This window comes from Notamacropus eugenii, chromosome 3, assembly GCF_028372415.1.
Source record: "Notamacropus eugenii isolate mMacEug1 chromosome 3, mMacEug1.pri_v2, whole genome shotgun sequence".
Lineage (NCBI taxonomy): Eukaryota > Metazoa > Chordata > Mammalia > Diprotodontia > Macropodidae > Notamacropus > Notamacropus eugenii.
Window position 1 is genome coordinate 239660161 of NC_092874.1, and position 12579 is coordinate 239672739.

The 12579-nt window shown below is 38.4% G+C and overlaps 1 protein-coding gene across 1 annotated transcript in view; it reads right to left on the minus strand.

Moving 5' to 3' along the window:
- PPM1H (protein phosphatase, Mg2+/Mn2+ dependent 1H) overlaps positions 1-12579 on the minus strand; it is a 311176-nt gene that overhangs the window by 176575 nt on the left and 122022 nt on the right. Inside the window, exon 2 of the mRNA XM_072655253.1 lies at positions 10520-10688. Coding sequence (XP_072511354.1) covers positions 10520-10688 — 169 coding nt within the window. The remainder of the gene's footprint in view (positions 1-10519; positions 10689-12579) is intronic.

Sequence of the window (12579 nt, forward strand, 5' to 3'; positions counted from 1 at the left end):
TCCCCTTACTTCAGGCTCCTGGCTTGAAACTCCCAGTAGGAATAACAACTTGACTCTTTTTTTCAATGGCATGGCCCAATTTCTGCTTAGTTAATCAGGTTGTCTCTCATGACTCAATTAGAGAAGTGTTCATACCTTCCTAGTGCTCACATAAGACTTATAACACATTAAAAAACTTATCAGCTATGAGTACATTTTGACTACATCAACTGATTTGGAGATCATGGAGAATCATATACTCTCTCATTTACATTTAGTAATATTTTGCAACTTCCTTACATGCACTACGTATTTCTTTCATTGCCCTCTGTATGGTCTACACTTTGATTCCTTGGAGATCACAATCCTCTAACGATAAGAAGAGCTAAGCTATACACGAGAAAAGTGTGGTAGGATGAAGTCCTATTGGTTGTTAGTCATTACAGCTGGCTCATCAGGACATGTTATCTGAGAATAAGAATTTTAACCCTTTGTTGTCATGGATGACTTTGACAGTATGGTAAAACCTATGAACTTTTTCTTGAAATAATGTTTTAAAATGCACACCAACACACATAAAATTACAAAGGATGAGAGAGGAAACCAATTATATTGAAGTAGCTATCAAAATATCTTTAGACAATTCAGACCTCAGGTGAACAATTTCTGCCTTAGACATTATTAAAGGCCTCTTTCTAAAGCAATTCTCAACAAGGTCTATGGGCAAGGAACATGAGGCACAAACAAGACATTCCAAGACACTTTCAGTCAGGAGACCAAAAGAGAATAACTAAAAGAATTTGGGCACCAAGGATTGAAGGAGAAATTAAGTGGTCTTAGATTGTATTTGGGAATTATACAAAGATTTAATTACCCCAAGTTTCTTTTTGACATAAAAACTCATCTTTTCCCTCAAGATTCTTCTTGTTAATTCTCCAAAACCAAAGTGTTACATGACTGTGGACCATGGAACATGATGGCTTCATATTTTTAAATCACTGTACAAATGGCAACCACTATTCATCCTATACAAAGAGCCTGGTACTCAAACCAATACCATGTGAACGTAACCAATTATAAAACAGTTTTTTAGGGTGTTAAATTTTTGTCCTAAGTTTGACGCCCTGAGCAAGCTCCCCTGGAGTTAAGAATTCATTATTTTTCATTTTCATTTTTCATATTCTTATTAAGGGCCTCTTTCTAAAGCAATTCTCAACAAGGTCTATGGGCAAGGAGAATGAGGCACAAACAAAACACTCTAAGACACTTGCAGTCAGGAGACCCAAAAAGAATAATTAATATCTGAAATCCTTCCATGATGCCCTCCCCCAAGGACAGAGGAGGACTGCAGTATTTACACAACAGTTCAGTCACTTAGTTTGCTGAGCCAGCAGGCTGCAAGGAAGAGAGGAGAAAAGATATCTCTGGCTCAGTGCTTTCCAAACCCATGCTACCAACAGTCTAGTTTGAGAGCTTGAAAAATAGGGTGCTGGTTTTTTGTTTTGTTGTTTTTAAGGGAAAACTTTCTCTAGTTTTTACAACACGTACTTTCAGAGCAGTGTCAATTATTCCTTCCATCCAGCCCAATTTTTGAGCTTGGCTTGGTTTGTCTTAGACCCCCACGTCCATTTAAATCTGCAGATATAACTAGGAGTTAAGGAAGATGTTAAAAGGAAATGATTAAGAATCAAAAGGATGAATTAATCAATTTGATCCTAGGAATGAATAAGGGAAGGGGTCAAAAAACATGGTTTCTTCCACAACCAATTTTTTTTTTCTAGATTACTTGACTTTCATATCATATCTACTAGCAAATCATTTCCAAAAGGTTCTATCTACTTTGCTCCCAGGGTTCTTCCTAGATAAACAAGTACATAGTGAAACTGAGGCAAAGAAAAGTTTCTATCACATTCTTATTTTTCTGCCTCATGCCTTTCTAGACTTTCTCTACCATGGCCCAGAAAGCTCTTCACCCAGAAACTTATTTTACCTCCAGATTTCACACAATGGACATGCTCTCTGCCCTGTGGCTTTTCCTCTTTAAGAAGGCCCAGGTCAACCATATCTTCATTCCTCAGCAGGTCATACTCCTGACTCTCCAGGTCCCCACAAGGGGAATTTCATCTTTCAAAACTTCCCAATTCCCTTTTATGAGTTGTGTTAAGCCTCTTGAAGGGCATTTACTGACTCTCAGTTTCGTATTTGTACGCCCAGGCCTTAGCACTGTGCCTGTAACACAGGAATAAAGGCTTCTGGACTTCACTTGGTGACTCTTCCATAGTTCTACAGGATTACCACAATGTACAAAGTATTCCGGTAATGAAACTTTAGTTACATTTTACTTTTTTAATTTTTCTTAAAAGATTTTCTTGGTTTTGTTTTTATATCACTTTAATTTCCTTGTGCTCCCATCCCTACCATAACAGCCATCCTTTATAGTGAAGTTTGTTTTTTAAAAAGTGGAAGAGAGGGAAAAACCACAAAACCAATCAATACACAGAAAAAATTCGAATATGTCACATTCCACGCACATGTATACACACACAAACCTTTAGAAAGGAGAAGGGGGAGATCTAGTGATGAATCTGAGTTGAGTCCATAGCTATACAAGGTCAGATTCAATATTTTGGTCACAGATTCTGCTCAGAGGGCACCAGCACCTACTAGGGTCAGAGGCCGAGGGTTCTGTGGCTGACCTCAAGCATGAACTTGGACCTTGTCAATTCCTATTGTGAGAAGTCACCCTTTAAAAAATCACTGCCAATAGTTCTGGGTTCCCTGGAGCCAGGAGATAACATACCTAACAGAGGTCACTCCTTTCCTGCCTCAAAAAGTCCATGATGTGGAACAGAAAACTTGTCTGCATTGTATGCTCCTTCCCAAAAGTGATTAATTAAAAGTAAACTCAAAGGTATTACTGACAGAAATGGAAGTGAAGTCCTACTGGTCCAACATACAGTTGAAAGCATTCAGTTAGTAGTGAAGGGCCTTATAGCTCACACTACAGTCTGGATTACAGAACATGAGACAGAAAAGGGGGTAGCCAAACTGTCCCCCCAAAAAATCCCCCTTTGTTAATTGGATTGCTTTAATGTGAAGTTTTCTTTTTTAAAGGAAACTAGAGAGAAACAAGGGTACAAAAGGCAAATATTTAAGTAAGGTCAGTTAAGAGCAAAAAACAGCTCTGAGTTTCAAACATTTACGCCCCTCCCCCACTTCCTCTTACCTGCCCCTCCCCCACCTCATTCCCATTTGATCCTAGCTGACTTAAATTCCCACAGTGCCTCTCAAGTCTCCACTGAGAAAGATAATCAGCTTTTGTGTCCCCTGCTGATGAACTTGGCCAGGATGCTGACACAGCCATCCCCTGTTATTGTAATTAGATACTGAACTAACGGATTTTTCAGGCCGCAAACACTTTGATGTGTTCTGACTAAGCTAAACAACACAAGGACGATCCTAAGGAAACAGACTTGGAGTGTATTTATACACAACTCTAGTCAGAGCCACCCCACCTTCCCCATCCCCCCCCCCTCCCCAAATCTGCCCTTCTAACACCAGGGCGCTTAACAGACAAAAAAAGTTAAAAACCTATATCTGCTGGACATAACAGTCAGAGCCTGAGCCAAGGCTCCTATCTGAAGATGGTGAGAAAGGCATTTTCTAATGTCCTTAAATAATGTCCCAGTTTTACAGTTTTCTTCCTTCCTTATATCAAATTTGGTTCATGCCCCTGCCTTCTTTCCTCACCTTTCTACAGTCTTTGTAATAAAGGGACATTTTAGCACCCTTATTAAAACAGGCCTTGGCAAAGCTTCCTCATTATCCTAAGCAACCATCTTTATGAGTATATTCAGATCATTATCTGCCTGACCCCACATGTCCGTAAATCAATGAGAGGAGGCCTGATTTTCTGGAGAGGACAAGTCCCTGGCAGCTTAAAGCCACATGTGACTTTCCGTTGAAGACCTCAGTGCTTTGAGATGGAGAAGCAGCTCTATTACTGGCCACTGGGGCAAAAGGAGTTTTCTGTCAGAATGGTTTTATATGGCTTTTGAGTAGGAGCAGACGACCATAGTACTTGGGGCTGCCTCTTTTCTTTGCTCTTTCTTGATCTTAGGTGAACAGTATCTATCCCAAGATGGACTAGACTTGGACAAGTCCTTTTGAATTCAAGAGGATGTCACATTCCTTGAGCTTTTTTTTGGTTACAGGTGATTAGAGGCAAAAGAAAAGCTAGTCAGTAAAAATCAGAGTAGCCCCACCCCCCCATCCCTCCTACTCTCTCATTTATCATCAATCTCTCCCCAACTACTGGTTGCTTCCCTACTGACTACAAATAGCCACCTCTCCCCCACCCTCTAATACTAAGTGGCATCACTTTGGTACAAGGCATGCTCCTCCTGGAGCTTGGGACCAAGCCAGTGAAGTCATGTCTTTGGACACAATTTCCAGTGACTTCTATCCACCAATCCCTTCTATGCTTACTTTCCTCAAGACCCTTGGTTTTTTTGACTGGCATGATGAGGTGACATGCCATGAGATGGCCCCACTGGAGAGGCTGAGTTTAAACACACAACTAATGCACAGGTCAGCCATAATTCTGTCCTACTCCTGGGGTTGTCTAAGAGAGGAAGTAAAAAAACATACCACCCTAAGCTAAACTCTCAGAGGAATTTAATCTAGTGGTGGGAGGAGGAGGTTAAAAGGACTGGGACAGAGATGTCATGAACTAGCAGTTGGCCAAAGGGCAAGACTTTATAGTAATTACCAGGAAGAGTTAGCTTCTCAATTTTATGTCCTACTAGAAAAGATTTTTTTTGTTCATCCAATTACCTCATTTGTTTCTCAAAGCTACTCTGTGAGGGAGTATCATCCCAATTCAATAAAAAATACAAAATTTATGGGGCTTTCGTCATATACAACAAGGTACCACCAGAGGAGGGCTAATTAATCACTTAATAGTAGCAATGGAAAGAGCCTGGAGAGTCTGTCTAATCCAGGGATTTGTAAACTGAGGATTGTGAAGCTGGTTTAAAACAAACCATTTTGATAGCTGTATTTTAAAAAAATTACTGGTTTCCTTTGTATTTTTATGTCTTTTATGCATTTAAAAATATTATTCAAGAAGGGGTCCAAAGACCTCATCAGACCAATAATTAAGAATTCCTGATTGAATCCAGCCTCCTAATTTGAGAAAGGAGGAAGCTGACAATGAAAAGAAAAGTGATCTTGCCCAAGTCTCCTGCTTCTCACATCAGGTCTTTTCTCATTCTTCCATTATGTCTCCAACAAACTCTAGGTGTGCCTGCAGGAAGTCAATCAGTGAATCACCAGCTGAGCTTGGTTTAATGTTTACTAGTTTTATAAACAGCGACAAAACTTCACTATTCCCCTGGTAAAGGAAGACGAAACCATCATGTCCGAAGGATGAATGGGCAGTAAAAAAAAGAAATAAAAAGAAAAAAGAAAGAAAACCTCTAACTCTACTATTACTTAATCAAAAAATGAATCGCTAGTTCTAGGCTGAATGACCATTTCTAAGGTAAATGTTCTTTCCAAATCCTGTAACGGAATTTTAGATTAAGGGAAAAATAACCAAACCAGAAACAATAACAAAGAAAGAATACCAGCCTCCCCATATCTTCATGCAAACCCACAGTTATAAAGAGCCTCCCTTTACAATATTATTGAGAACAAATTGCATTTGAAAGGAACAGTGATCCATGAAGCACTTTCTTCCATCATGATCTACTGCTATGAGACGAAATCTATGGTACTGGCCAGAAGTCAGTGACTAGGTTTGCTCAGAGTTGGGAAGACGTGCGTTTCAACTGTTCTGTTGAGTTATGAGTTAAGTAATTTTTAACTTTCAAAGGCTTCAGAGAAATTGTTGATTTGTGTTGGTAGAGGGGATTTTATCCCTGTAAGCTCTATACAGTTATATGAAATCTCAGTCCAAACCCCTCAATTTTTGAAAATGATAATTATTATAATAACCTCACTAGAAAGGAAGTTGCTCATCATTCCATGTTCTTTTTCTATGTGCTTCTTCAGCAATTCTAGAGGACCCTTCCTTTTCATAGAACAAATCAGAGAATCAGGGAATAGGAGTGGGATATACCCAGTCACGGGCTCCCTTCTCAGAAAAATGTTTTTAAATGACTGAAATGCTTAATTTCAGTTAGATGTTAGTGAAATCAAATATATAATTTTTTCCCCTTTTTAACCTTCCACAAAACCCTGGGTTTTTCTGACTGGCATGGCTGGATGACAAGACATGGGATGATCCCACCGTCCCCATTCAAGGATCTCCTGAAATCTGTCCACAGAGGCCAAGCTAGCGTGACTGCACAGCATGCATTGATAAGCTTCAAGCCAATTGAAAAACATTAATATGGGATAGTGAGAGGCCTGAAACTTGGAAAGTGAATTAAGATAAACAAGGAAGTGAAGGGTAGAAAAGTAGCAGTTGTATGCCAAGAGTAAATATCCAAGAGCTATGAGGTGGCAGGCACAGTTTCACTTGACTCCTTTCCATGGGCTGACATTCCAGGACTGGGTGCTTATTTTCTACCCACCCCAAGAAACACTAGAGATAAGACTTCTCAATGGGCATCATCTGAGTTCCTAACGATTGGAATTTCTGCTGTAGCTCCACATTTACTTGTGTTTGGGGTTTAACTCAAGTCCATAGCTCAAACAATAAGCATATATTAAGCACCCAGTAGAGATGCCAGATGTTCTTGGTACTGGGACAAAAATGAAGGACCCTGCCCTCAAAAAGCTTATATTTTATCTGTGGAAACAACATGTACACACATAATGAGGTGCAAAATATGCACTAGGTTATTTGGGTGGAGAAAAAGGGTCAACATCTAGGAGAATCAGGGAAGTTTTCACGTAAGAGGCAGCATCTGGGCTGAGCTCTGAAGGAGATGAAGGTTTCCACCCTGTAAAGTACAGAGACTGTATTCAAGGCCTGGGGAAAAAGACTACACAAAGGCACGAAGACAGAGAGGGAATATCCCATGTGAGAAACAGCAAAGTCAGGCTGTAGAATATCTGAAAGCAACAGGCATGTAGTAAATCAAGACAGGGAGATAGGAATCAGGAGGTATGGCCTGCATGTACCAAGTGGAGTCGTGCCCGTTCTTGTACAACCACAAGAATTGCCTGGGGCACCGATTCTCCTCAGAAATAGTCAATAGGATTCTTGTCTTCAGCCCGAGGGCTTTCTTCTTTACTCCTTTCACTTTCTTTCTTAGAGTTTCATTATCTGAATTTATTTTTCAATAAGTTTTTCTTGATAGCTTGTTTCTTACATTATTATAGTTATCCCAAGTATCCCTTCAAGTTTCCTTCTCACAGAGAAGACAGGAAAATTTTAGAGACAAAAAAAGTCAGCACAAAAAACCTGATATATTGAAAGAAGTCCCAAAATACATACAGTGTGTGACACCTGTAGACCTCCTACCTCCACAAAGAGGTGGGCTGACGGCGTGGCATCCTCTCATATCTCTTCATTCAATTCCTGTTTGATCTTTATAATTTTGTTGTATTTACTTTGGTTTTTTTAGTACGTTGTTGTTTTTTCCATTCACACCATTGTAACTGCTTTGCATGTTGTTTTCTTGGTTCCCCCCATTTCACTCTGCATCAGTTCACATGGCTCTTTCCACGCTTCTCTGTGTTTATCACACACATAATGTTACAACACAGTAATATTCCACTGTATGTTACAATTGGTTTAGCCATTTGATGAGCACAGACTTTGCTTCCAATTTTTTGCTACCACAAAAAGGACACTATAAATATTTTGGTGTTATCCTTGGGGTATGAGAGCCCAGTAATAGGGTCTCTGGGTTTCAAGGGCTTAGACATTTTAGTCATTTTTTAAAATCATTCCAAATTGCTTTACAAAACGTTATACTATTTCACAGCTCCACCACCAATATATTATTGTGTCTAACCTTCCATGACCCTTCCAATATTAGATATTGCCATTTAAAAAATTTTTCCCAATATTGCCAAGCTGTGAGGGGAAACCTTAGGGTTGCTTTGATTTACATTCTCTTATTAGTGATTTAGAACATTCTTTCATGTGGTTGTGAATACTTTGCAATTCTTTTGAGAACTAGGAATTTTTGAGAATTCTTTGTTCATATCCTTTGATCACTTATCTTTTGTGGGGTGGCTGTTAGATTAATAAATATTTATTAACCGTTCATATATCTTGTATATCAAATTCTTTTCCAAGGGATTTGATATAGATTTTTCCCCATTCAATCCTTTCTCTAGTTATTGTAAGTGCATCAGATTCTGCTTGTGCAAAAGATTTTCCATTTCAAGGAATCAAAGGTATTGTATTTTATCCTTAGTTAAGTGTCTCTGTCTCATTTGCTCTATCTCCTCTCCACTGCTGTGAGAAAGATAGGATCTTTTCTCCTCTAATGTTTTATAGCATAATCTTTAATATTAAGGCCACATGTCCACTTAGAAAGCACTGGAGAATATGGTGCAGGCCAGGTGGTGTTCTAAGTCTAATTTCTGCTAGCCCGCTTTCCAGTTTCCCTGGCAATTTTTATCAAATAAGAAATCCCCCGCCCCGCCCCGCCCAATGATTTATGTTTTCCACTTTATCAAGCACTGGGTTATTGACTTCTATTGCTTCTGAATCTTTCTAGTCTGTTCTCTTGGTCTATCTCTGTTTTTTAGCCAACACCAAATGATGCTGGTGACTGCTGCTTTATAATAACTTGAGCTCTGGAAGGATTATTTCCCCTTTGCCTCTACTTCTTGCTATCATTTTCCTCAATATTTTATATCTTTTTTTTTCTGAATGGATTTTGCTACTATTTTATCAAGTTCCATGAAGCATCCTCTTGCTAAATTGATTGACACAAGTACAAAGTACAAATTCATTTTGGCAGTATCATAATTTTTATTATACTGGCACAGCCTACCTTCAAGCACTGAAGAGTCCACCAATTATTTAAATTGCTCTCTATTTCCTTAAGGAGCCCTTTGTGATTGAATCTAAGTCTTTTGTGTGCTTTGGTAGGTCGCTCTCCCAGTAGTGTTTCTGGAATAGGATTTTCTTTTCTATTATTTATTATTATTATTTTGTTATTATAATGTAGAAAATAAAAAAAAATTGACTTTTGAAGATTTATTTTTGTAGCCTGCAACTTACTGAAACTATTCCCAACCATCATATCATCAGCAAACAGGGACGGCTTATCTCCTACTTATCTTTAGACTTATAATTTCTTTCTCTTGTCTTATGGCTGTTGCTAGCATTTCCAGAACCACATCAAGTAACAGTAAAGAGACTGAGTGTTCTTGCTTCATTCCCAGAAGGAACTTTTATTTACTGGAAAAGGTTCTAGCCCATCCCTATTACATACCATGATTACTTTTGGTTTGACATCCATTCTTCATATATTTTTAAAGGTTCCTCTATATCTATACTTCATAGGGTTTTTAGGATAAAAGGGCGTTACAAGGTTTCTTTTTCTGCATCTACTGAGATGATCATAGTTCTGGATATTTTGGTTTTCAAATATAATTTTAAGTATGCTGATTGATTTTCCTAACGCTGGACCACTCTTGCATCCCTTGCATAAATCGCACTTGGTCATAATGAATGATTTCTTGGATTCTTTACTAATACTCACTGCCCAATATTAGACTGAGGGGCACTGCAGAACCTTGGCTTTCTGTGCTCTTGAACCTGCCTAGCCTCTTTGAGAGAGAGAGATCAGTAATACCCCATCCTAGATCACCTGCCCCCCTTCTTGCTCTCTCAATGTCATTCAATTCCAATACTGAATTACAGTAACCACTCCTTTTTTCCATTTTAATCTTGTCACCACATACTCCAGGCCATAAGAGTGAACTTTCTGGAGGTTATTTTCTGTAAGAATACTTACAGAACTAATTACAGTGCATATAATCCTGATTTGGAATACAGATTCTTTTTTGTAATATATAAAAGGGGATCAAAAATAATTCTACCCAAATCCAATGAGATGATTTGTAAGCTTCCTCTGTCTTTTAATAAGCTAGATGTTAAAGAGATTTGAAAAACACAATGTGTAAAAACAATGTCACTCTTTTAAGTTTGTTTATGTTTTGCAAAACATAATTATCTTTCATAAAAATTTGTTTATGTTAACACATGTTTTCATGATTATTTTAAATGAAGAAATATTTTTAAAGTTCATCAGTTTTCATTTCTAATATACTAAATGTTGACAGGTATAACCCAGAAACAAATGTTCTTTGGGGTTCTCAATAATTATTAAGGGTTAAAGGAATCTTCAGATAAAAAGTTTGAAAACCCCTGTCCAAAAGTATTGTGCCATACTCCACCTACACTCTCTCCTTGGTACTCCACACACTGTCTATTTTCAATCTGGCATTTAAACCCTTCAGGAAAAAAGCAAAGCTAACTCCTTAGATCCCACTCTGTTCAGGTACTGTGCTACGAGTATCTGACTTAAGTGAACACCAAGATTAAAAGGGATTCTCTTACAGAATTCTCCTTTAGCTGAAGACCTTCCCCATTAGGAAGAGAGGACCTTCGCTTTGCAGATGCATTTCTGTTTGGAGTGGAGGTAACGACTCCTGCCTTCTTCTTCACAGACAACACCTCACAACTGGCCTGATCCTCATTGTGCGTGCTCTTTCCTGCATTGATCACTCTGAAAAAAAAAAGAAAAAATAATTTTACTAGGAGTTCACCATCTCCTCTAAATCAAGCACTCCATGTGATTCTAATCTACCAAAATGCTTTCAGCCAAAAAAAAAGAAAAGAAAAGCATGGAAGCACCCCTTCCCCTGTACTGTAGTTTTGTATTTTGGAATGAGAAAATTCCAGGGCTTTCTCATGGCATCATACAAATTATGTATGACATGCAAGATATGACTGACACCTACTAAAAGAGATACCTAAGAGATGGGGTCAATAGCCCTTATTCATTCTAGTCCAAATCAGGAAGACAGACAGTCATTCTTTTAAGGTTAAAGGTTTGGTACCTCAAATTTTTTTTTCAATTACTTGAAGATGGATAGATTGGCTCAGGGAATTCTCTCTGTCTAGTTTCTCCAAGTGATTAAAGATGAGACCAACATTAATTCTACCCTCTACACTACAGGTCAGTAAAATATAGCCCACTCTAAAACCCAGGGGGAACACACAACCATATGTTATCACTGATAGGCTGTACATCACACACAAGACTAAGTAAAATAGGCATTTACTCTTTCTAAAGCACTTTTACATGACACTTTCACCATCATCTGGGGCAATGCTTTACATTGAGCCATCATTCTATTTGGAATATTGGCATGGTGACGCTGCCATATTCCTAATACTTAAGCAGGGTTTGTCTGGCAACTCATCATGAAAATGATTTCCTTATTCTTCAATTGTCTTTCTAGAATTAGCTTGGACTTAGATAATACTGTGACACCAACAGTTAGCCAAGGAAAAGGCATTCCCCTCCCTCAATAGGTACAGAGATGTAAGGTTTATGTAAGGACAGAAAAAGGTTATGTGGGATTTTTTTGTGGGGGAGGGTTGCGTTTAAATAGGAAGAATTGGTAGAAAACCAATGTAGTTGTCTACGTCTAATATATATATATGTATACAACGTATACTCCTGACAGTTTGCATAAACCAAACAACAGTTCTTCTTATAAGTATTAATTTACTTCAAAAGCTGTTGTCCTTTATGCTCAAAGAAAACCCAAGTTAACACCACTATGTTGGGGTCTAGGTACAGCGTGTCTGACTGATTTCAAAAGTTATAACTAGATATGTTCACTATAACATTAAATATACTCTTCCCAAACAGGAAGTGACATTTAGAGACGGATGGTTTTGTGGGATGCGTGACAGGGAAGGGTTTTTTTTGCTAGCAAATCATCTTGGTAGAAGCCGGAAGTTTTTTGCTAACATAAACTTTGTAACTAGAGTCTGAAAAGGGATGTCACACTGGACAAGACCAAGTATATACCCAGGGCCCTGGTCTAACTAGCAAAACCTCTAAGGCTATTTTTGGAGAAAAGATAGGGAGATGTGAGCACATACAAAGTAAAATCAGGTAGATCTGGAACTTGTGTTAACAGCTCGATCGCTAATTGTCTATATAAAAGAAGAAGAAAGTTTGTTGGGGAGGGCCCAAAAGCTCTGAGCCCACTGGTCCTATGCTATTTAAAATATTTGGATAAGGGCACAGATGGCGTGTTCATCAATTTTGCTGATGACATAAAACTGGAAAGGTTTGCCAGCCCACTGAGTGATGGTCAGAACACAAAAAAGATCTTTATAGATCAGAACAGTAGGCTGAACTGAAGGTAAAATATAATAAGGATAAATATTATATTCCACTTAAAAATACAACAGCTTCACAAGTGCAAGGTGGGGGAGACATGGCTAGACAATAGTTCACCTCAAAAAGATATGGAGGTTTTCATATATTACACGATATCTATGAATAAACAGTATAAGCAAGCACAGTGGTTAGAGCACTGGACCTAGAGTCAAGAAGACCTGAGTTCAAACCTGGCTTAAAACACTTCATAGCTATG